We start from the raw sequence: 27,150 nt of genomic DNA, 5'->3' as shown, positions 1-27,150 counted from the left end.
TCGCATGCATATTACTGCATCTTTCTTTCCTTGTTATAAGACATCTCCCTGCCTGCGGGTTGAGTCCGGATAATCTGGCCTATGAGGATGAAGTGCCGGACCTAGGGAGACCCAGTCTTTTCAAAAAAAATTATTTTTATAAGCCTGTTTTTTAAAATTCTATAGCATTCATGAGCTGACATTTCAACTAGCATGCATTGCATTAGAAATCAATTTAATTAAAATTTAATTGCATTAGCTAGGAGCATCTAACCCCCATAAGTCCAGGGCCACTTAGGAAATTCTCTAGATGTCGGTCCTATTTCCAAAGAACTATACCATCCACCCATCTTTCATAATTGACTTGACAGCATGGCTTTGAATCGATTAGGTGGTTAGCTGGCTCCCCCAATCCAGGCCGGGATAAGTCCAGGTTTTGCACTGCATTAGCTAGGACACGGGTATTAGTGTTTCGTAGAGCACTAATCCCAACCTAGATTTAGGAGTCGAGGATACTACATTCGGTCTCGTAGTATGCCTTAAATAGTAGGTAGGTTCCTTCTTTTCAGGGACCTTAAATCCTACTTATCTGCGTCACAGGATGACGCCACCTCCATCTTTCTCTCACGCATGTGATTGATTGCTTGTCTTTCTTTCTCCAGTTTCTCTCTAGTACCCTAGAGCCTCCGAATGCTGGTATGAGCCATGCATGTTGATTGAGCCTCTTTGAGACCTTTCTTTCCTTTGAGTAGGATTTCCTAGTCTATACCCTCGTGCTAATCCCAATTTAGAAAAGATAATGTATGATCCTTAATCGAGAGTCTTCTCGGGCTCCGGCCCGGGATGTAATTAACCACGGGGGCTTGCGCCCGTGGGAAACTTGGCCCCGCAATCTACTTTACCCCACTCGATCTCTCGTATCGGGTGGGGGAAACCCGTGACTAGGTCGTGTATATTGCTACCCATCGGGGTGTGCTGGCGACAGCATCTATCCCCAATGGTCAGTCGTATGCGCGATCCAATCTGCCCTCCCATCGACCCGTTCGTGTCGAGCGTAGAGGCCTACGATCGTTTTGTCCTACGGGATAGTGCGGCCGTACCCTCTGCATTCGAACCCCCGCGAGCGGTGCTCCTTCGGAGGCCCACACCCAAAACATGCACTTAAAGAATGATTATAAATTTTTGGATGTTGATTTAAAAATCAAATGATATTCAAATTTTGCATACTGATAATCAAATAAAGCATCTAGATGAGACAAAATTGCTTAGTTCTACATCATTAAGGTACTTAAATATGAAAAAGAGTGGTATGTGATCAAGAAAATCAGTACGGGACATTTGATGAAGCTTTTTAGGTTTTGTTATATTTATAAGTGATATCACTCTCAAAATTTATAAATAGTTCGCCACTTTTGCATGATGGGGATTATTATATTGAGATTCAAGAGAGCACATATGCTTGAATATTTCAGGAGCTTCAACAAAGGCCACCATCGACCACCGCCAGTCATTTTCAGCCATCGTCTAACCGATGCAGGACCATCATTGTTGGATTGTTGTCGTCGAGCCACCATAGGACAATCGCCATTTGATTACCACCATCTAAACACTGTCTAATAGTTATCATCGAACCATCATCGTTGGACCACCCCCATCCAACATCTGCCGTCATTCGACTACAATCATCCAAACACCTCTGGCCCACTAGCAACTCTATGAAACTTTCTTCTATTAACTCATACTCTTGTAATCTCATCTTATCCAATTTATGGACGCCCAATTATTTGTAATCAACATTCACCCGATAAAATTATTTTAGATCATCCAAGCCCCATTATATTATATACTTTATGATGTTAACGTGAATGTTCAAACTAGTTAACACCTTGAACTATTTTCCAAGCATTTTCTTCTGCAAATTTTCTTGCTATCTCACCCCTACATTAAAATGTTAAACAAAATGTCTCACATGATTCATTCCAATACAGACAGCCAAGGTTAGTGTCAATGTTTTTCTTTAACCAAGATTATGGTGCATTCATTGTCCTTGTCACCATCAGTAGATCTCGTTATAGGAGAAAGCAGAGAAAAAAAAAGGTTGGAACAAGCTATTCAAATAATAGGTTAGAACACTAAATTTATATAAAGTTCAAAAAAAAAAAAAAAAAAAAATAAAAGCTATAATCTAAGCTTTAAATTGGGATTAAATCCCAAGTAGGTTTCATTCGAATACATATTATTGAGTTCGAAAATGATTGAATCTTATACTTTCAGTATGAACAAGATTTGAAACTCATAAAATTTGTCGAATCTTATTTGAACCTTTTGTTTTGAACCTTGGATTCACCCAATAGAAACGAAAGTGAGGTTTAAATAAGGTTTAAATAAAGTTAAAAATTCTAATAATTTGATTCTCTATTTCAAATTGTGGTCGAACAAAGTCATGTAGCTTCAATTGAGCTTTAGCTTTGGTGCAATTGAATGATCCCCAATGTTCAAAAGACAAGTTTGAACCTTTGATTATAATTTGAACTTTATTTGAATATCATTCTTGAATTTACTAGACAAACCAAGGATTGAAATATAGAATGGAACAAGGTTAGAACCTCTTATTAAAATTACAAACTTTGTTTAAACATTTTTCAAACCTCGATTTTGAAGTTGTTGGACTAACATGATGTTTGAAACATATGCTTTAACAAGGGCTGAACTCATGCTATTGGCTTTGAATTTTGTTCAAATGCAAATATATGATTAAGACTTCGTTTGGGACAGTTTTTTTATTGCTTCTTAAAATGGAGTTTTAGTTAAAAAATTTTAATTTTTGTACTAAAACTCCATTTTAAGAAGCAATAAAAAATCCGTCACAAACAAAGCCTTAATCTAAATTCGAGACCAAATAAGATGTGTTTGGAAGTGTAATAAAAGATTAAAACTTTGTTCTAATCGTTGCTTCTGACCTTTGATTCATCCATTTGATTCAAAAACATGGATTTTAATAAAGTTCGAATAATGTTTGAGCTAGGTTCATTTTTTTTTCAAACCTCAATCAAACTTAGTTTAAACCTACTTCGAACTTAGTTTATAAATATTTGTTTCATACCTAATAATAAAAACTAGGTTTGAATGAGGCTCAAATCTCTTTTTTTCCCATTATATTGTATAATTAATTTATTTGATTTTTTTGGGAAATTTAGGGGCATAGCCCGTATCATTGATGAAAAAGAAACTTACAAGTAAGTAAAAGAAAAACCTAAAGTCTTGGCCCTCAACAACAAAAAGAGAAGCCAAAGATGCAAAAATTACAATTGAAAAGAATAAAGAACTCATAAGAGCATGAAGGATTCAGGAGGCATATAATGGTGAACTCGGATAGGGTCAAAAGCTTGAAGGGACTGCACCATGCCATGCCCTTGGTTGCCAGTAAGACCATCCAAAGGGCTGCTGCAAAGGCAGCGATCATCATGGTCCTTCCAAAAAAAATTGCTAGCAAAGCAAAACCCAATCGACGAACAAGATAGTGATCCATTAGTAAGTGTTATGGGTAAGCTTCCATTTAGCAGTTTTCCTGCTAACTGCATGAGTAATCTTCGCTGTTACCGTGGCTTGACAGTAAAAAATGCCACCAAAAAGTCTGTCATTTCTAGCCCTCCAAATGAAGTAAACAGTAGCACAGCTAGATAATAAGTAATAGCTGTTTTGAATACTAGATAGCCTTTGATCCAAAACACTATCCAGAACTTGATGAAGATTGGGCCGCATCAGGTGATTACCCAACCAGGGTAAGAATTTCTTGATAATATTAATGGTAAAAATGCATTCAAAGAACAGGTGGGAGGTAGTTTCAGTTTCAGCAAAACAAAAATAGCATTTGGTACCAATTCTAATCCCACGAATAGCTAAAACATCCGCAGTTTTAAGGCCACCCTTGAAAGCCATCCAAGTAAAACTAGAGAATCTTAAAGCAGCTTTTTTTTGCCAAAAAAGCTTGTGCCAGTAAACTTTGTCCAGATTGCCATATAAAATTTCCTGAAATTTGTGAAAATTGGGATTCTGGTCTCCCAACCAAAGATGTTTTTCCACAAAATCGTTAATGTGAATGGAGCTAATAACAGAAATAGTAGAAGAATTAAAGCAGCTAGGCAGGTTCCACAACAAATCTCTAATAACCGAAGAAACTTTCTAGTTAGACATATAAGAAACAACCTGGAGCTCATTTGTAGTGTTTAGTAAATCCGCAATAGAGAGCCCGTTACACCAAGGGTCCCATAAGAAAGACAGATTGCTACTAGGATGGACAAACAGAGTAAGACAATGCTTAATAGAATTAGCTTTGGAGCAAAGGTAATTCCAGTAAGTCGAGACTTTACTATACCACAAGTTCCATAAAGAAGTATAACCAACTCTCCACCAATCAAAAAGAGGATTGCAGTTTTTTAAAAATCTCCAGATGATAGAACAAGCAAAATTGTGTTGAAGGAATTCAATAGATGGAATACCCAAACCACCATAATGTTTAGGGATACAAGTGTTTTTCCAGGAGATGGTGTGAAGTTTCTTGAGATTAGTATCTCCAAAATATAAAAATCTAGAGCACAAACGGTTAATGATTTTACAACAGCCTTTGGGTAATATTGATCCCCTAATCCAATAAGCCAAGGTGTTGCTAATAGTGAATTTTACGAACTGAATTATGCCAGCAAAGGATAGAGTTTTGACTTTCCAACCGGAAAGAGAGGAGCTAATTTTTTGGACCAGAGGTTGAAAATCAATTGCTCTCAGTTTTTTATAAAAAATGGGCAAACCGAGGTATTTAAAGGGAGTGAGGGATTGCTGGATGTGAAGAATGTCACAAATTTGCGCAGCCTGCTGGGCATCCGTGAAAATCAAGATGCTACTCTTTTGAGCATTAACATGTAAGCCGGAAACAATAGCAAAATTAGCAAGAATAGTATTGAGAGTTTGAGCATTGGTGCAGGTAGCTTCCCCAAAAACTAAGATATCATCAGCAAACATAAGGTGGGTCATGGAACAATCACCAATGTTCATACCAGTAAAATTGAGGTTAGTAGTTGCATGCTCTAGAGAAGTTGAAATACCATCCATAACAACCGTAAAAAGGTAAGGGGATAACAGACACCCTTGCCTAAGCCCGGAAGTGGAGCTAAAAAAGCCTTCAAGAGCACCATTGATACATAAAGAAAAAATGCACATCAGTAATGCAAGCTTTAATCCAAGAAATAAAGGCATCCGGGAAGCCTTTAACCGCCAGCCTATGAAGAAGGAATTCTCTAGAAACAGTGTCAAAGGCTTTCCTAATATCAAATTTAGCACAAAAGTACTTGCTCTTGGAATTAAGGTTGAAATTCCTTAACAGTTCTTAGCAAGAAGAATGTTATCAGTAATGATCTTATTCTTAATGAATCCACCTTGGCTAGGGTGGATAATGAAGGGCAACACCTCTTTCATACTATTAGCAATGATCTTAGCAATAAATTTATAAACCACATTGCATAGAGAGATATGACGAAAATCTTTAATGTTATTGGCATGGGATTGCTTAGGAATTAATGCAATAGCCGTGGCTTTCACTTGTTTAGGCATAAAACTAGTGGAGAAGAAAGACAAAATAGTCTTGCAAAGAGGGTGTTTAATGACATTTCAAGAGGTTTTATAGAACTCAAACGAGAATCCATCAGGACCAGGAGCTGAGTTCGCTTTGCCAGCAAAAATAACAGATTTGATCTCCTTAATAGTGACCTGGGCAGTGAGCAGGGGCAGGAGATGGGGATGAATCGAATTTCCAGGAGGGATATCCTGAAAATTATGATTGGGGGACGGAGGATTATGGGTATTAAAGAGCTTTGAATAGTGGTTTATGAAAATGTTGGAGATGTTATGGTGGGAGGAGACATAACCATAATCATTACAAAGTTCCTTGATCCTGTTATGATTGGTGGAGATGTTGATCTTAGAGAATAAGAATTTTAAGTCGTCTTCTCAATTGGTAAGCCATCTAACTTTTTCTCTTTGAGACATCCGACTGGTGAGGGTGGCATGGTAGTAAGAAAGCTTAGCATTAATGCTATTAAGCTCAGAGTTGAGAGAGTTATCAAGATGATTACTTTGGAGTTTAGTGATGGCTTGATTTTGGAGACAACTAAGAGAATCAATCTCATTCTGGATAACCGAAGGGTTATACCTGTTTTTATGCTTGATGAGATTCTTAAGGCTTTTGAGCTTGTTGTAAAAGGAGCAAAGAGGACTATTATTATTTGCTTGAGATAAAGCTTGGAGAAGACAATCCCAAAATTCCGGCTTGCCAGAGAAATAGTTCTTGTACATGAAACGGTGGCCTTTCATACCATTGGGATTATTGGCTAAGATAAGAGGGGAGTGGTCTGAGTAGTTAGGGTCTCCAACAATATAATAAGAGTTGGGATATGCAATCAACCAAGCATCATTAATAAGAACTCTGTCAAGTTTGATGTGAATGGGGTTACCAAGTTGTTGGTTGTGCCAAGTAAAGTAATGCCCAATAGAAGAGAGATCATGAAGGCCAGAGCTGAAAATCAGTCTATTTAAATCACCAAGCTTAGTGTTGTTGAGCAAGTTACCTCCAGCTTTTTCATTAGGGTAACGATAGCAATTAAAGTCACCAATGATAGCCCAAGGAATGGCAGTGGTGCCCTCAATATTCTATATATTGTCCCATAAAGACTGCCATTCAATGTGAGAGTTACTAGCATAAACCGTGGTGATAGCACAAATGGGTTTAGAGGCGACAGTAATGGTGCCATGAATAAACTGATTAGTGGTAATTTCAGGAATGAAATTAACAGTATTAACATTCCACTTAATCTATGTACATACCGGATTAGAGAGATGAAAATTGTGACAAGAGACTTCCATAGGGAAAACTCTGTAGTTGTCCTGAAACCAATGACTGGAAAGAGAGGGAAGGGAGATTTTAGCTTCAAGTATGAAGAGGATGTCAAGGTTTTGTTTTTGGGCAAGTTTTTTGCAGCATAAGGCTTTGTTAGGGTTGTTAAACCCACGGATATTCCAGGCTGCAATATTAGGAAGGGTCATTGACATTTGTGGGTTGGGGTAGAGGCCTTTTTGGGCTGCTTGCCTCTAGTTTGCTTTTGAGTTTGCTGTGTAATTTGCTGGGTTTTTGTAGTGTCGGAGGTAGAAGATGAAATGGGTTGGTCATTGCTGTTTGGAATGTTAGGTTGGTGGTTTCTAGGAGAGGTGTGAGGTGGGCTATTGTGGTTAGGATTATAAGGGTTTGGTGTAGAGTTTGGAAGTTGGGCTTTAGTGGGAGGCTGTTCTGTGCTCTCAGAATCCGAAAGAGCTTCAAATTGGTTTTTGGTTTTAATTGTGGGAGGGTCTTTAGGAGGAGGGGAGGAAGGTGGGTGTTCAGTAATTTCACCAGAGGGGGAGTTTAGATTTGGTATTAGGGTTCCAAGAGACAGGTTGGAAGGTAAGGGTGGGTTGGAAGGATTGACACTTAATTTGGGAGGGGGTGCTTGCTTTGGTATGATAAGACGAGGGGGCGGGGGTGAACCGAGGCTTATGACTGGAGCTTCGGCCTCTAGTCCTGGGAATATCGGTAGGTGGGAGAATAGGGTCTTTAGGACATAGGGACGGAGGGTGCATAATGGATCCACATTGAGAGCAATGTTCCAGTTTCCGGTCGTATTGGATCCGAAGCAGGGAAGTTTTACCATCAACAGAGAAGAAAATTTCGTCCGAGAGGATGGAGGATCTAGTAACTTGCACACAAACTCTCGCAAAGGTAAGGCGAGTTTTTACAGCAGTGAGGGCATCAACAGCTAGAGGGATTCCAACACAGGTAGCTTGTTTAGAGATACCTTCGGGAGTCCTGCAAGAGAGTGGACAGTTCATGATCTTGATCCAGAGGGGTATCGATGGGAACTCTTCGCGCTTAGGAACAAAATCTGGGCTCCATTTTTGAAGTATGAAAGGCTTGTCAAAGAAAAACCACGGGCCACCGGGCCAGGCATGCTCATAGTCTTCAACCGCAGTAAATTTCAGAAGGAAGAAACCTTCGTCCATAGTTAGGAGAGAAAAGCCCCCTTTGAGCTACCAAGTCTTTTTTATTGTAGTTAGCATGGCTTCATAGAACGATCGTTGGCCGACGGAGTAACCAACCAGAGAGAGCGACCACTCAGGGGCATCAGCGTGATATTGCTCACTGGTAAACTGAGCTGTGAGGTTTTGTGTGGGGACAAAAGCTAGAGAGTGGGAAAACTCCGTAGTGACTTACGGGGTCGTCGCAAGAAGGTTTTTCCAATCCAAAGGAGAGACGACAGCATATGTGGAGACATGGGGTGAGGAGGATGAGAGAGGTGGAAAAATGGAGTAGGCAATGGGGGAGGAGCCCCCAGCGGGAAGGCGGGAAGAGAACAAAATCTATGGCGGCAAGAAACCCTGGCAGAGAAAAAATCTCCCATGAAAAAAATCTTCTCTCCAATTTATTTGATTTAATATGCTATATTTGCATATGTCTAAAGTAATTATTCTTATTGGATGAATTAGATTGCCACAGTTACACCTAGATCATGTGACGTCATTTTGAATATAATCAAACATTTTAAAATTAGATGTTTTTCAAAAGGTCAAACAATCCCACAGTCAAGTAACTCTTCAATGCTCTTCATTTATACTTGTCTACGGCCATAACTCATTAGCTTATCTTTTGAGAATAGTGATTTTTAACCCTACATTGATACATCGAGTTAATGAGAAAGACTTCTATAAGTATATTGTATATGTTCCTTATTATTAGCCTATCCAAGGTAGGAATGTTGATGATATGAAGACCATCATATATTTTATTGAGGTTATAAATAAAGTGGATGTACGAGAAGTTCCATATAAGAGAAGGCCTAAGAGAAATAAGAAGTATTTAAGTAGAGATTTCACATATGTATGTAGCAATTGGCACAAATTAGTGGATTCATACATCGATCATTGATCCTCTTTGCCTAATTAGTAAAGAATAATTATCTTATTTAAAGTCTAGAAAATAAAAAATAAAGAAAAGTTAGAGTAGACACTTAGGCTTCGTTTGGGACGGCTTTCTTCTTGCTTTCTAAAATAGTTTTCTAGTACAAAAATTCTTGCATTTAAAAATTTTGCACTAGAAAGTCGTCCCAAACGAAGCCTTATAGTGCATCATGGTTTCAAGTTTGGAATTTATTTGGTCATATATCCAGTTATCTTATTAGATAAGGAAAAATAAAAGAAACCTCAATGTCTATGTCGTCACATAGGGATGCAAATGAACCGAGTCGAGCCGAGTATGCGTGTGTTCATGTTTGTGTTCATTTAATATCAGGTTGTTCAAGTTTGGTTCATGTTTGTTCGAGCTTTATTGTTTGTGTTCATATTTGATTTATTTAAATTAATGAGTGTTCATGTTATGTTCATGTTCAGTTCATGTTTGATTTGTTTAGTGCTTATCGAGCTTTAAACAAACAAGCATGAACGAGCTATAAATGAGCTCTACTTTTGGATGTTCATTAACTTAACAAATGAGCTTTATCAAGCTTCCTAACAAACGATTACATAGACCATGTTCGTGAACATATTTAATGAATTTTTTTAAACTATCAAACAGATACGTTCATGAACATAGTTATGAACAAATACATTTATAATAAAAGCAATTGTCTATGTAAAATGAAAATAACATTAATCAATATGAATATATTTTTAAATGAAGCTTACCTGTTCCATATTCTATAATCAAATATTAATTATTCTTATCAAGCTTATTCACAAGTTCAAAATCAAACACGAATCGATCTTTTATCGAGCTTAATGTCGAGCTTGATCACGAGCTTCAAATGATGTTGTTGCGAACATAAATGAGCCGAACGCATTAGTGTTGAAGTTTGTTTATTTAAGAATCAATTATTTAAAATAGTATTCAAGTTTGTTTGTTTAGTTTATTAAACGATAACAAGCGAGCTTTAATCATACCGAACTACGAGTAGCTCGTCGAACGCTTGAATCGCTTGCAGCCCTCATCACATCATCATGACAATAGAGGAGAGTCAATATAAATCAAGTGCCCAAAATAAGTTTCATCTTGTATTGTATGTAATTTCAACAACTAATGTTTTCCATTAACAATTTTTCAATTCTTTGTTCTATAGCAGGAATTGCAGAGGATATGTGATCAAATAAATTATGTTTTTGATCTCAAATAAAAATATTCTTGTATTCACAAACTTACAAATGATCGCATGTAGTTTTGCATAAACAAATTATTTATAGATTTATTTTCAAAAACTTAAATGCTTTGGCAAATTGCACACTTTTATTATAACAATAAATATATTCTTTAATTGAAAATATATTTTGTTACAAATACATACACTAATATTGTAACAATAATTGATTTTTTATTTTGCATTTAATTGTAAATGTACTTTATATTATTAATTTTGATAATTTATTATCAAATTTCCATAATTTCAAGGCGCTAGAGATAATGATAAGATTTTAGCAAATTATGATGTTCCCGCATGCAGCAGGGTCGCAGACAAAATCAAAGGTTTGAACTCCGCTAGCAAAGCAAAGGTTGTCAATAATACCTATTATCCAAGAGCGAAACACCTATTGTACAATAGCGTAGTTAACGGAAGTTGAGTGCAACTATCAAGATAAAGAAAATATGTGTCTTTCTTGATATGGGTGTTTAAACATTTTCGAATCATTTTTGAACCTCACGCAAACCACAAACAAAATTACAAAAAAAAAACTTAAATAATATTCATAACTATGTTCATAAACAACAAAACTACATAACAAATTAACAGAATATCATATTTATAATTAATATTTAATATATACAAAGCCTTCTTACACATAACATAAAGGTTTGTTCACAATTTTGTTAAAAGCATAAAATTTACGAGCATAAATAAAGTTTTTTACAGGGATAATATTATGTGTTATTTAAGTAGAAGCTATGCTTCGAGCTATTTTATCTTACATATCTCTTTCTTTTCAGACGTATTGAACACTTCACAATACATATTGTAATGTAATTACAACAGCAGCATTCAAAAGAATATTAGGAGGTCATCTTTCTCTGTCAAAAAATAAATTGTATGTATCGAAAGCAAATAATATGTAAAGAATCTATGTGTTAGTAATAATATTCAAATATAATTGTTGTGTGATAAAATATTAGTGGGGATAGGAAGATAGTTTAACATCCTAGCATATGAAGATATGTTACACACACAAATGTAAAAGGATTGCATGAAGCTTTGTTCAATTGAAATAAATTAAAAATTAAAAAGATATATTTGTGACATCAAAATTTTTACATAAAAATTAAAAAAAAAAGGAAGAACCATGAAGCTTAGCTCAATTGAAATAATTATACTAGTTTTTATCATTGGTTACAAATGATGCCCTTTCTCATGATTGGAGAAGTTGTGTATACAACATAATATACATGAATTGTGTAGAACAAATTCTATGGGGGAAGTAGAGGAGTCTTATGACATGGGGACTAGCTTTGAGCGACCGTTTATTATTTGTTCAATGTTATTTATTGAAGAGACTAGATAAATACCAAGAAGTTTAATATAAATATTATTTTTGATGTCGAGAGTCATATTTGGTATTGATGACATGCATTGTAGTTTTGCTAATGTAGTCATCATATATAAGCAATAGTATTCAAGAGACTGTCGTGGGTGATATAGTTGTTGGGAGACTTTTATTAAGTAACGATGGTCAGAAAACCTAGTTAGAAAATGACAATCAATTGACTATAGTTGGAAGATGGTGATTTGAGCACCATAATTAGGCAACAATGCCAAGGATTACAATCAAACATGGATAACTAGGTAATCATAGTTAAATCATAGAAGTCAAGAGGATTGTAGTTAGGCAACATTGGTCCAATGATTGTAGTCAGGTGATGGTGATATAAGAATTATGGTCAATGATAGTAGTTAGAGTACTAAAGTTCAACGATGATGATTGGAGGTCCATAACTCACTACAGGAAAATTATCAATTATCGACGGTTAATATCAATGTTATGGTAATTTTTAAGAATACCGGCGATTTTCCAGTGGTTTGTTAACCTCCGATACAAACCGCGTATGAAACAAATTACAGCAGTCATTTTTCGGAGGCTAAAGGTTCTTCCGGCTTTCCGACGGCCAGAAGGGCCTATAAATTATGGCAGTCATAGCGTAGGCGATCATCAGTTAGTTACCAACGGCCTACCGACCATCTCAAATGCCAGTAGTGCCGACGGCTTGACTGCCGGTAGTTACCGGTGGCTATATTAAAATACCAACGATTAAAATAAATCGTCTGTTATCAACGTTTAAATATGCCCGATGCATTCATGCAGTTCAATCATCCAACTAGAATTCTACTAATAATATCCACATATATTTCACCACCATCACTCTAAACAACATACCAAAAATATCTAAAATGTATACTCTTATTAATGACTTAATTGCCCAAACTCACAATCCGCCAAATGGATCTATTACTATAAAATTACATTTCATATATTCGGTTATAGATATACTCAAACAAAAATCTTTAGACTATAAGGTTGACCTCTACAATTTAAGTTTACCTTCAACTCCCTATGTGGTCTTATCAACAAGAAGAATATCATCAACAAAAAGTGTACACCATGGTACAACCTCTAACAAATGTCTAGTAAGAACATCCATGATTGAGGCAACAAGATATGGGTTTAACGGTGATCCTTGATGTAATCCATCTGAAATAGGAAAATACTTGGTCAAACCACCTTTTGTTGAAACACAAGTAACAACTTCTACATATATATCCTTAATGATTTGAATATGAGCATTATTAACCCCTTTCTTTTCTAGAACTCTCTATAGCACTTCTCTTTGAACTTTCTCATATGCTTTCTCTAAATCAATAAATATCATATGTACGCCCTCATTATTCTATCTATGATATAAAAAGAAATGAGCTTAAGGTTGATCCTTGATGTAATCAAACTGAAATATGAAAATATTTGATCAAACTATCTAGTGTTTGAACACAAGTAATAGCTTGAATATAAGCATTAATTACATTTTTCTTTCTAGAACTCTCCATAACAATTCTCTTAGAACTTTATCATATGCTATCTTTAAATCAATAAATATCATATGTAGGTCATCGTTATTCTCTCTAAATAACCATCCATGACTAAAGAAACAAAAAAAGTAAATGCAAGGAGAACCTTCGGGCCGTTCGCAAGCCAGATTGTGGGCATCGGCAGGCACAGCCAGGGCGTCGGCGGGTGTGATCGACGGCCAGAGTTACGGCGTCTACAGTCGGAGGCGAGCATGAGTGGCGTATGGAGGAAAAATAAATACGCCAACAAATGAGGAGGAAGGGCATGTTTGGCCAATTTTAGGTCAATTTTCGACGTTTATCAGGCGATTTGGACCGCTGAAAAAACACTTAAAACCGGCGGCCAAGCCACCGGTAAATGTGATGCAAAAACACAAAACCGGCGGCCTATCCAATGGTTATTTTACCGTCGGCATTTCCAGGTGTTTATTATTAAAAACTGCCTGTTAGAACCGGCGGTCACACGACCGGTTTAATCGCTGGTAATTTCGACGATTCTTTGACCCCCGAAATTATCGCCGTTAATTGTTGATTTTCCTATAGTGACTTGGTGATGGCTATCAGAGGACCCTATGTAATAATGTAACATTTAATTCCCCTAAAATAAATTTCTTGAAAATTGACTAAGAGAGCTCTACGATGTTGAGCTTGTGGCATTGCAGTACTAAACTTTCAAGTTTTTGGAAAAGTAAGGGAGCACAGTGGTGCTGGGTCATAGGCGTCACAACATTGGGTTAAGAATTTATTTATTTTTTTAATAAAATAATTAAAAATATCTGTCTTAAATCGCTATCCCACCATCCCTTCCATTTCAAGTGCATGGTCGAGAGAGAGAGAGAGAGAGAGAGAGAGAGAGAGAGAGAGAGAGAGAGAGAGAGAGAGAGATTCAATGTGTTTATGTTCGCCACTTCAGTTGTAAAAAGTATTTTGATCATGATAAGTATTCTTAACGTACCTCTATTTCTAATAGTTTTGTGTTTTGCATTTTTTCTAGAATTGATAAAAATTGCAATATCTTTAGTTTTATTGATTTTCCATTGTATAACTTTTGATATATGATAGATATCATCACCCCGAACATCTTGACTAGATTATATTGAAATTTCATAGGAAAACTTTGTATGTAGGTTATTTTTTTGAAATAATTGGGAAAATGTCAAGCATGAAATGAACATGAATTAGTGTACTGCATTTGAGTATAAAATAGATGATATGTACAAATGTATTATTTATTTAATAAACCGTGTAATTTGGGCATACTACATTTATACCAATGTTTATATTTGATAGATTTATATTTTATAATCATTTCATATGATGTGATTAGAATGTTATTATATATAATATGAAGTTTGTATATAAGTTAAAAAGAATGACTAAAGATGATTGACTAATTTTGGTTGGTTGAAGATATGTTATCATGTATAAGAGGGTGGGGCAATGCAATCACCGAAGGGCAGCGACAACCGATGATGGGCGGGGGTTCCCAACGATGGCCGATGGTGGATCGGGGTGGCCGAAGACTAGCGACGACTGATAATGAGAGGGGTGGATGGTGGTTGGCAATGGTCGGAGGCTAGAAGTGGTCGAAGTCTGGCCGCTGGGCACAACAGAAGTGGCTACCGGTCATGACAATGACTATGAATTTCAGATGTATTTAAAAATAGCTCAAATATAAAAATTCTAAATACACCAAATTTAAACTTTTATTTCAAAATTTCACTCAACATTCATTCTATTTGGAATCAAATATTAATATTTTTAAAAAAACCCAATATATATGAGTACTTTACACGCTCTTTTGAGCAACCCAAACTGCGGCCCCTAAACCAATCGCAATTCAAACCGTGTACGCGCACTCGCCGCATCGCCGTCTTGTTCCAGGCTTCATATTCTCTCCACGTTCAAAGCCAAATCCACTCTTCCAGCTCATCACACATACCTTGCCCGGATTCCCCGCTTTCTTCTCAATAAAGCATTTTCTGCGACCAAACCAGCCCCATTTTCATCCTCTCCAGCTTTACCATCCCCGTAGCCAAGAAACACCCCGCGACCACGATCTTCTTGCCGGCGGCAGCAGCAGAACCTAATGGAAGGGTTCGATGACCCTTCCCCCGCTGCCGCCGCCGCCAAGAAGCCCTTCCTCCCACGATCCCTCACCTACCACCACACATTCCACCGCCGCGCCCGCGAAGTGTCACGCCCGTTCTGGAAGAACTTAGCCGACGGCAATCCCAAGCTTTCCACCGCCGATTCCGGAGTCGTCGTTTACACCACTTCGCTGCGTGGAATCCGTCGAACTCACGAGGATTGCTGCGCCGTCCGCTCCATCCTCGGCGGCTTCCACGTCGCGGTTGACGAGCGGGACGTTTCCATGGACGCGGCGTACCGGGCTGAGCTCCAGGGGCTGGTCGGCGGGAAAGGGAGGCCGGTGTCACTGCCACAGGTGTTCTTGCGCGGTCGCCACATCGGCGGGGCGGAGGAACTGCGGCAGCTTCACGAGGCCGGGGAGATGGAGAGGTTGCTTGAGGGGGTTCCCCGGCAAGATCCGTCGTTCGTGTGCGGTGGTTGCGGCGGAGTTCGTTTCGTACCATGCTGGGATTGCAGTGGGAGCCGGAAGGTCTTCGTGGAGGACGAAGGAAGACTGCGGCGGTGTGAGGAGTGCAACGAGAATGGATTGGTACGATGCCCTAACTGTTGTTCTTCTTTCCGCTGAAAAAAAAGGTAAAAAGATTATTGGGGAACTAGATGACCTGCAAAAGCATTTGACATGCAAAACAAAATGTCATTAGGTTTTTCCTCGCTTCATATTGGGGATTATTGGATGTAGAGCCATTCTTTCTTTCTTGAAGTGAACTTGGTAGCAGATCACTAATGGGCATGTAAATGGGAAGGGTGAAATACAGTTTTAGAAAGTATATGACAATTATATGCAGTAGATGTTCAAAAGGTGGACATTTAGATCTCTGTCCTTTGGAATTGTGTGTTCATGCATGCTATGCGCATAAGTTTTAGAAATTTCCTATCTCCTTCATCGTTTGTAATCTGTATGAGTGCCTCTTTTCTAATACCAATCGAGATCTTTTTTTTTTTACCCGGAAATTAGGGCAACATTCAAACACACACAACACACAACATATGTATATGTATGAGACTCAAATCCAAAACCTCTTAGTTGGGATCTAAACCCCCTAAACCCTAAACAAATCAAGTAGAGCTGCATCTAGTGGATCTTTCACACTTGCGTAGAATTATAAACATGCCTAAGATCTTCTAATTTAATCTTTGTTTGCGACATTATTGTAGTTTTTCTACAAGCTACAAGCAGAAATTTTTATATTTATTTATATAATATTTTAATGAGTAAATCATATTAAAATATAAATAAAAAATATATTTTTATTTTAAATAAAATAATAATTTTGAGCATGCAATAAACATGCCAAACTGCTAGTTTTCTTAGCCCTGTCTTCATGGTTTTGAGCCATCATCGCCATCAGCAAAGCATAAAAGTTTTATTGGAAGCTTAAACCCCATTTCCTAGATATCCCTCGTCTTCTCTGCTTGGTTTTCAGAATTTCAGTAAACAAGCAATAACCCATATTACTCTTTCAAATATCCTTCTTTTCCAACAAATTTATGTTAGTCTTCAGAAATCCATCGCTTAAGTGTGCCCAAGATGAAGCTGCGTGATGCTTTTATGTTTTAATGCATAGCTATTGGCTTGCAAACTTTCTTTCATATTGCAACTTTTAACCAGAAAGAGATGGCTTCTTTGAGTTCTATTGCAAGTTTTACTGTGACTTCACATGCTTGCATTCGTGGAAAGTGTGAAGAAATATCAATCTATTTTATATTTGATGCTTCTGTATAGTGTTTGTGTAGGTTGATTGATGTCTTCTCTTTGGATGAATAGCCCCATATTCTTTGTTAGTGATTAGTAATGAAATTAGGATTTAAAGATAAGGGGTGAAAGAATACTCAACATAGTTAATAAGATTGTTGAAGACTGAAAATTCTATATTATATGTAACTACAAAAAAACTTTTATTCCTACCTTAGGATCAGGTGTTGGTAGCTGGTGGCTTATGATTTTTTGGGGATTAATAAGTGATAAATCATTAATACGTGGCCCCCAATTTTGAAGAAACTACTTACTCCAATCATTGAGCCACAAATCCTTTCATGTGAAGGCCTTATAAATTTGAGTGTGGAAAGATCCTCCATCAAGGACCACAGTAGCACATGGAGAATCTGCCATTTTTGTATTATTAGCTTTTCATCTCAACAAATTTGCTCATAAATTAGAGTTTCTTGTTGTTGATATGGCAATTGTTGCCAAAATCCGATCCATCGAAATGTGGACCATTCCTCAAATTTGCTTGATTTCATTAAAAAATCAAATTTATGGGAAATCAAGATCATTTTATAAAAATCGACAGCTCTTAATTCCATAATATATATATTTTTCAATTGAAGTTATGTATATCTGATATACATTATGTTATATAGGGGTATAAATGAGTCGAGTCGACTGACTCGAGCTCAAGTCACTCTTGATTTAGAGCTTGAACTTGATTAATTAATCTAGGTCGAGTCGGGCTTTATATATATAATTGTGATTGAAAGGAAGATCAGATTCTAAAAATCTTTGGATACCAATAAAAAAAGGAACGCAAGCCATGTTCTCTTCTAGTTGGTGAAAAAGGGAGCCACGCTTTGCGGGACTGTTTGCCATGCGGAATCTTTTGATATTATTGCGACAATTTTATTAAAGTTAAAAGAGGATTGAACACGTGATTGTGATATCATTCAGTTCACGCTGGAAGTAGGAGCATTATTGAGGTCCATTTTTTTATTCTTTATCAACCATTTGGATAATGTTATTGAGGTCTGATACGGCATCAAAAGTATCTTGATCGGGCACGAATCTCGAGGCAAAAGCTAGTTGGAAATTTCAAAAATTAATTTTGGCAGCACCCGAACTCCGATTTCAGCGAGCTTACAGTCAAACTGAGCGTCTCGGAAATACGAACCCAACGACACCAAGATCAACCCAATCTGAGCCCAAATGAGTCCGAATCTAGGGCTCAAAGCGCTGTTGGAAGGTTCAAACCGCAATTTGAGTTACCAAACGGTCTCCGATTTTGACGAGCTTATACTCGAATCGAACGGCTCGACGAGACGAATCCAACGAGCCCAAGATCATCGAATTCCGACATCATTAAGGCCTTCAAATGACCAACAAACGGTGCATGATCAAAGGATTCGATATCGGCCGTCCATTCAAACCACTCCCAATTCGCCCTTGATCTCACGCCTATTTACGGGCTATGCCACTCCAGAAAAACTATAAATAGAGCCCTCATTCTACACCAAGGGAAAAAAAAAGGGGAAGAGAGAGAAGAAGAGGAGAAAGGGGAAAAGGAGAATCCTCACCTCCTCGACCACCGCCGGAGCTCTTCCTACCGCCTGAAGACGCCGGAACTCTGTCGGATATTTGGGAAAACGCCAAAATTCTTCCCAACTTCCACGGGATGTAGGAATTCTTCTCAATTAATGTTAGAGTTCCCTCATGACGCTGAAACTCCGCCCAAGTGAGGCCGGAGTTCTCCTCTGCCACCAACAGACGTCGAATTTCTACCCGGCGTCGCACATTCACTCTTAGCCAAGTTTCTACCCGACGCCGGACTTCTACCGGTTATCGGACTACGATGGACGTCTACGCGAAGATGGAGTTCCTTCCATTATTGGACTTCTACATGACGTCGTCCTTCTAATCTTCGTCTTTAGACAACAGTTCTTCTGACCTTCATCGCCAACCGACTACGGTCCTTCTGACTTACGTCGCCCGCCGACTACAGTCCTTTCGACCTCCGTCGCCAGCCGACTACAGTCCTCCTGACTTATGTCGCCCGTCGACTACAGTCTTTCCGACCTCCGTCGCCCGCCGACTACAGTCCTCCTGACTTACGTCGCTCGCCGACTACAGTCCTCCGTCGCCAGCTAACCACGGTCCTCCTAACCTACGTCGCCCGCCGACTGCAGTCCTTCTAACAAAGAGAATACGTCGATAGTAGCTCTTTGTATTTACATCATGTAATGTACTCCATAAGATGTACATGAAGCTAAGGCCTTCTCCCAAGGAAGCGCCTCATTTGTAATCGACTGCAATACTAGTGGATTCATTCAGACTGGGCTAGGCCCCGTGGTTTTCCCCCCCTTTTTCAGGGGTTTTCCACGTAAAAATTTTGGTGTCTCATAAATGCTAGACCCTCTCTCTTTATCTGATTGCGTGCAGGATTTTCGTACAATGCTAAGACGATAAACTTTATATTTCTCTACCGCCGTGAATACTCCTAGACGCAATAAGGTCGATTTATTGATGCATGAAGACTTGACACCTGTTCTCTTCGGTCAAATCAGGACGAAATGTTTATATTTATGCAATCATTTTTTTCTTTTTATTTTTTTAATAATTATGATTCTTAATTTTTTAAAAAAATTTATGTAAATTGTTTAAACTTTGAGTTTTTCTACTGCTGTCACAATATTGCATTAGTGATGGGTGCCATGACCTGCCACATTTATCTAAGAAACTTTTTCTTTTTTTATCCACATTCATGATTGGGTTTTTCTTGTTCGAGAGCTTTGCTATTTTTTTTTTTGTTTCTTTGTGACCTTTCAGCTGAGGTACATATTATGTGTTGGATATAAATTTATCCGTGAATGATACTTGATCTTATTAGCAAGTAATATCTTATACGATAGCATGATAAGTTGGAGTGAGTATGACAAAAAAAAGAGAAGGTTAAGGAGATCAAAGAGTAAAACTAAAGCCAAGGTGTCAAGAATACTCATGTGGATCACCAATGCTACAAACAAATTCGAAATATGTCTATCCACCTATTTATAGAGATTTGAGGGCTACAAGAAAGTAAAAAAAAAAATGGTAAGAAAGTACATCATTAATTGCGACCCAGGATATATGTCATCGTCTGATAGGTGTCCACGTGGTTCTCTGTTTTTAGCCTGGTCCTCAGTTTCAAGGCAAGTCTTTACAGGTGAGTCGATGTGGCGAGTCCTCTAGGAGTGTTGGTTGGCCTCTAGGTACCATTCTTAGGTTCTTAAGTTAAATGCCCCAAGACCTAAAGGAGATATTTATCCAACTTTTTTCTAAGCATTTATTAATTCTCAATCAGAATTTTATTTCTTTAGAGTCATCTAATCATCCAAAATAATATAAAACAAACATCTAGAATATGCATACAAATATTTTTTTCCCAAAATACTTAAATAACAATAGTTAATAATACAATGCTTGCAATAAAATGCTTAAATACATTATGAACTATTCAATCATATGTACCTTTTACATTCCCTTTCCCCCCATATCAGAGTTCAATTCACGGCTCATAATTAAAATAAACAAACTTGTTGAATTTTTGTTGTATTAGATCACATTTGAATATAAATGCAGAAATGCAAATGTATAATTAATGCTAACTTGTAACTCCCATTTACCACCTCCCATCTGCTTGAGGTAGGTGCAGAGCTGAGTATATTCCAATAAAGAATCATCTTAGGGCTATAGCAGAACAAAATAGTTCAAAATAGAGATACATTTGTATTGTGCTCAAATATATAATTCAAAGTGCATATTCATTTCCATAATAGAGCTCTAGAATGTTATACAGTGCATGATGATGATAATGCAATATACATTTGATGAATTTAAAGCATGTACATATTAATTACCAGATTTCATGCTAAAACCCAACTTTTGGTACCAGTTAATTTTTTCAGAATTTTACCAATTTTGTAAGAATATATAGAATATTAAATTAATATACTTTGCTAATTGTACTGAGATTCAAGAAATTTCAAATTTTCATACAGAGCAAATCAGTCGATGAAATTTTGTACTTCAATAGTGATATTGTCATGAATAGAGTGGTTAATGATATACTGAAAGTTATACAGTAAACTATTTTTCAAACTTAGGAAAAATACATTCTTAAGCATATGTTTTGTTAAAGATTTTGGAATTGGAATCATAAATAGAGTATGGGTTGCCTATCTCGAGCTCGATGCTTTCCCAAACTGACCGAATGTGCATTTTACAAATTTTGTCTTCCAAAATCCTTTCTATATTTTCTCTATCTTCTTCTCTTCCCCTTTCTTCTTCCCTTCTTCGATAAGATATGGTTGGTGTTGCAAATGGTTTAATCAAATGGATTGAGATATTTTAATGTTTGAAAACCACTAATATGACCTAGTGCCGTGGCGCTCACCTCCCCAACATCGTTGCACTTCTAGAGAATCTTCCATATTCTCCCAAAATATCCTCACCTACGACTCAGCATTGCGACAACAATTTCTTGCGCCGGAACGCACACATATTTCCCCTTTTTTCTTCATTTTTCCAAGAGCTTAATGATGCGGTGCTGCGAACCATAGAGCAATTTTTTTCAATTGTATTTTCACTTCTATAATACAAACCCTAGTTACTTTCAACCTCATTAAACATTTTAAGGCTTATAATTGCTAATCAAATTAATATTAACAATCATTATAGTCACTTGAATTTCTAACGACGAGTATTACATCCTCCCCTCCTTACAAAAATATCATCATCGACATTTAATCAAAACATGTCTAGATACATTTGTCTCATCTCAACCTTCTTCTCCCATGTTGCTTTCCGTTCTAACTTATGCTTTCACTGCATTTTGACTTGACTATTGAGATGTACTTGTTCTTTAGCTGATTTACATCAAAAGCTAGAATACGCTTAGGCTCCACCTCAACTTTAGGAATTCTCCAATCTACATTTGATACGTATTTTCTCAACACTAACATTCGAAATATATTATGGTTATCTAAAATGTGGTACGACAAGAACTAAGTAGATTTTTCCATTCTCTCGATTACTTCAAATGGTGCATATACCTAAGATATAACTTATTATATTTTCCAAATCTACTTACTCCCATATATATTTTTTCTATTCTTTCTATTACTTCATAATAATGTGTTTTTTCAAACAATCAATATGTGCTTCATATCGACTCAATCAATTTATACCCAAAATAATATCATACTCAGAACTAAGCATTAAATTCAAACTACACCTCTACTTCCTATCATAAACTCGCAGGCTGACTCGAGCTCGTTTACAGTGTGACATACTGAGTTTGAGCTCGCTTTTTGAGCTTGACTCGAGCTCGAGCTCGAGGTCGAGCCCACGTTCTGGCTGACTAGTTGAGCTCGATAGGTCAAAACTCGACTCGACTCGTTTACACCCATACTTGCATCCATCTCTGTTGAGTATTCATCATATCATTTTCCACAAAGCTAGCTCACTCCACTAACTCAGAGAAATCCTGGATATGAAATGGCACCAACAGATGCCTCAGATTGTCCCTCAATCCTCTCAGAAAATGATAACATTTCTCTTTCGATGTATTGACTAATTGAGGAGTTTATATAGCTAGGGTTATAAATTCTGCTTCATAATACATTACATATTTACTTCCTGAAACCAGCCTCAAGAGCCATTCATGTATCTGCTGCCTCACAACTTGTGGTACAAACCAATCTCTAAAAGTCTCCACAAATTATTTCCAAGAAATCTCAACATTTGCTTTGCCTTGAAACTTTTCCCTTTGTTAGTCTACCCACCAGCGCTTTGTTGAATCTTGTTAATTCTAGAATAGGTTGTTAGACCTAAACTACTGTCCCAAGCCTAACCGAGAGAGGGAATTGGTAATTTTAAAATTTTAAACCTTATTGGATTTAAATATGAAATCGATTAATTATTGTAGCAAGTTGATTTGAAATTTTGATAAAATTATTTTTCAACCATAGAAAAATAAAACTTGTAGAAATTAAAAGCAGCGGAAATAAAAAGACACAAGATTTTATAGTGGTTCGATCAAACACGACCTGCATCCACTCCCTGAAGTCTCCACTTCAGGTATTGCACTATACCAAAGTGACTCTCCTTTTGCCCCCACAGCAAGGCGGAGAAGTCTTTACAAAAACTCTCTTCCACCAATCCCTGGTGCGGCAGAGAACCGTCGTCCTTTTCCACCTTCCAAGTGTAAGCAGAGAACCTTCGTCCTTTTACACCATCCAAGTGTAGGCAGAGAATATTCGTCCTTGTACACCCTCCAAGTGTAGGTAGAGAACCATCCGCTGTTCACACTCTCCAAGTGTAGGCAAAGAGCCTTCGGCTGTTCACACTCTCCAATTGTATTTAGAGAACCCTCGGCTGTTCACACTCCTCCAGTGTCGGCAGAGAATCTGATATTCTTGAAAGATCTTCACATGAGCAATCTAGAAGGACAAGAGAAAGAGTGAAGAAAACACAAATCACACACAGAGATCCTTACCCTTGAGTAACCTTATGAACCCTTCACGCTCTAATGGGAAGAAATCTCTGTCAAACACTCTCTCCTTCAATCACTCTTAACAATCACGAAGACCAAATGACAAAAAGATTAAAGGTCAGTTTTTAGAGGACATTTATAGAAAAGACATGAAAAACCGTCCAGAAAAACTGAAATTTTCAAGTTTGAGCGTCCACGATCGTACCGTACAATCATCATTAGTACGTACGAACATTACAAAAACTGTTGCGTACAAACTCAATGTGAATCGGTACGAACTAACTTCATACATGATCATCATCCGGTACGAACTGTGTTTGTCCGGTACGAACAGAAGAAATGTCAAAATGTGTATGTACGAACCAGCAGGACGAAATGAACGAAAGCGCTCCAGAGCCCTTCGTCGCGGTACGATCGAAAAATATCGTCTGTGCAAACTTTGTTCGTGCACGCTCCAGAGCCCATCGTCCCGGTACGAACAAAAAATATCGTCCGTACGAACTTCATTCATGCACACTCCATAAAAGATCGTCCTAGTACGAACGAAAAATATCATCCGTACGAACTTCGTTCGTGCACGCTCCAGAGGAGATTGTTCCGGTACGAACGACGTCTGTACGAACTTCATTCGTGCACACTCCAGAGGAGATCGTCCCGGTACGAACGAAAAATATCGTCTGTACGAATAGTGCTCGAGGTCGAACCAGAGGAGATCGTCCTGGTACGATCAAGAAGTATCGTCCGTACGATCCATACTTTAAAATTTTTTTGACATTTTTCGTTCGCTCCATTGCTCGTTGGGGGAAAATAACTGACCAGATTGTCTCGTATGAAACGATTAGTCTAAAAATGCAAATTTTAGAACTCTCCCCCGATGTGTGTGTGCTCAGTTACTCAATTACAATCACAGTCTTTTAGACTCAATAAAATGAAAAATACATACTTCAAATTACAATAACTCTAAACTAATTTTGATTTGAAATCTTCAACAATCCGGAGTGTGATTTCCCTGAAATGTTAGTACACACAAGAGCAAAACAATTCTTTCAAAATGTGTTAGGAGAAAATAATAATCAAAACAATAATATTTGAAATCATCAAAAACATACAAGTTGCAAGAATGTCAAACATACAAAATTAAGTAGCAACTCTCTCAACACGCTCAACTTCTCCATTAAAAAAAAATGCTGCCAACGATCCTTCATTATGGGAAAGGGAAAGGGACTTGGGTGGGTAGACTAGCATCAGTAATTAACATCAAACTACCTACCATCAACTTCTCCATCCAAAAGAAACCTCCCCATTTTCAATCAACGACTTATAATTACCTATACATAAATTAACATCAAACTACCTAGCATCTTTTTCCTAACTTACAAATCATTTCCTAAGGCCATAGTTTTGATTAAATTCCTCCCAATTGCTGCTCTAATATAACTTTGTAATGCACTAAGATCTAAAGGATGAATTTACCCTATTTTTTAATACACTTATTAATTAACAATATAATTTGTCAATTCTCCAGAGCCATCTAATCATCTAAAATAGTATAAATAAATATTCATAATATGCATACATTACATTTCTTTCAAAATACTTAAATAATAGTAGTTCATAATACGATGAATGTAATAAAGGACTTAAATACCTTTTGAACTATTAAATCATATGTATCTTATTAAATCAGATTCCATGCTCCTTATTATACCCAGGCTTCGTTTGGGACGGCTTTTTTACCGCTTCTCAAAATAGTTTTTTAGTACAAAAAATAAAATTTTTCTACTAAAAAGCTGCTTTAAGAAGCAATAAGAAAGTCGTCCCAATCGAAGCCTCAATCTACTTAGTGGGACCTTTGCTTTTGCTTAAAATGTTTTACACAACAAAGTGAAAGTAAAACTTAGTAGGCCAATTCTTTTTCCTCATATCAGAGTTCGATTCACAATTCAAAATTAAAATAAACAAAATAATAGAACTTTCATTTACTCTACAGTTTTAGCATACTATGTCACATTTAAATATGAATGCAAAAATACACACGTATTAATGCCCATTTAGAACTCCTATTTATCACCTCCCACCTTCTTGAGACAGGTGCAGAGTAGAACTAAAATCGAGCATAGTATCCAACACAGAATCATCTCAACGCCAGAGTTTAATAAAAGTCCAAAATAGAGATACATTTGCATTGGGCTCAAGCACACAATTCACATAGCTCCATAATGCTATGTAGTGTATGCTGATGATAATGCAATATTGAACTGAGGAGTTTAAAACATATGCATATTAATTACCATATTTTATACAAAAAGCCCCAATTTTGGATGCTTAGTGAAAATTTTTAGAATTATGCCAATTTCATAGAGAAATTAATATACTTTGCCAACTATATTGAGGTTCAAAAGTGTCACAATTCTTCAAAAATTTCAAAAATTCTTACAGAGCAAATCAAACGTTAAAATTTTGTATTCGAGTAGTCAAATTGTCTAGAATATAGTAGGTAACGATATACTAAAATTTAAATGGTGCAAGCATTTTCAAACTCAAGAAAAATAAATTTATAAGCATACATTTCTATAAATATTTTGGAAGTGAAAAAAAAAAACAAAGTATGGGTTGCCAATCTCGAGCACAACAATTTCCCCAATTGATTGAACGGATGATTTTTGGATTTTGGCTTCCAAAATCATTCCTATTTTCTTTCTCATTTTCTCCTCCCCTTTCTTCTTCCCTTCTCTGGCAAGATGGCTGGGGGTGCAAATGGTTTAGTCAAATGAAATTGAGATATTTTAATATTTAAAAACTATTAACTTGATTTAGCATTGTGAAGCTCACCTCCCATCATTGCTGCGCTCTTAGAGAATATTCTAGATTCTCCCATGATATCCTCACATGAGACCTTCCATGATATCCTCACTTGAAAACTGGCGCCACAGTGCACACCCATTTCCCATTTTTTCTCCATTTTTTCGAGAGCTCAATGCTACGACACTCCTAACCCATAGAGCAACTTTTTTTCACTTACATTTTAACCTTTCCAACCCAAACCCTAATTACTTACAACCTTATTAAACATTTTAAGTCTTATGATTGCTAATCCAATTAACATAAACAATCATTAATAGACATTTACCTGAATTTCTGACGATGAAAACTACATTAAGTGCGAAGGGTGAGTCTCTTCGGGTCATGATAATTTCAAGTTGAGAGTTGACTGAGTCAAGCAAATTTGGCTCTTGACCTCTTGTGATGCTCATTGCCTATAGGCATGTTGAAGATTTAGCGGCATCTTGTTGATTTGAGCTGAGTGTGAGTAGATTTGAGAGACATTCCCAACCAAGGAGAAGAGTCCTTAAGAGTCTGGATAGATTTGTATGAGCCTAGACTTCCACATTGGACTTCCGCTTTGCATGCGCAAGCGCGACATCACACCGGACCCTACACCTTAAGGCTAATGGAAGTTCAAGTCGAATCTTGGTTGGAATTTCTGATATGTTTGCAAAATCAGGTTGGTTCAGGTCGTGTCAAACAACAACAAATCAATATCGGGTTCGCCTCGAACTTGACCCGCAAAACGTTTTTGACACCCCTACTCCTTAGCATCA

At 37.2% G+C, this 27,150-nt stretch overlaps 1 protein-coding gene across 1 annotated transcript; it reads left to right on the top strand.

Moving 5' to 3' along the window:
• Positions 1-15,005: 15,005 nt before the first annotated feature.
• On the top strand, positions 15,006-16,179 carry LOC110094313 (uncharacterized protein At3g28850-like). Its single transcript, XM_020819519.2, has one exon. The coding sequence runs from the start codon at positions 15,244-15,246 to the stop codon at positions 15,868-15,870; it is 627 nt and encodes a 208-aa protein (XP_020675178.1). The 5' UTR covers positions 15,006-15,243; the 3' UTR covers positions 15,871-16,179.
• The last annotated feature ends 10,971 nt before the right edge of the window (positions 16,180-27,150 follow it).

Source organism: Dendrobium catenatum, unplaced genomic scaffold (assembly GCF_001605985.2).
Source record: "Dendrobium catenatum unplaced genomic scaffold, ASM160598v2 fragScaff_scaffold_290, whole genome shotgun sequence".
In the NCBI taxonomy this organism is placed as follows: domain Eukaryota; kingdom Viridiplantae; phylum Streptophyta; class Magnoliopsida; order Asparagales; family Orchidaceae; genus Dendrobium; species Dendrobium catenatum.
Note: the sequence above shows the minus strand (reverse complement) of the source record. Positions and strands in the feature narration are given on the sequence as shown.

What these genes read in the sequence shown, in the direction of transcription:
- LOC110094313 (XM_020819519.2), top strand. Translation starts at nt 15,244, where the DNA reads ATGGAAGGGTTCGATGACCCTTCCCCCGCTGCCGCCGCCGCCAAGAAG.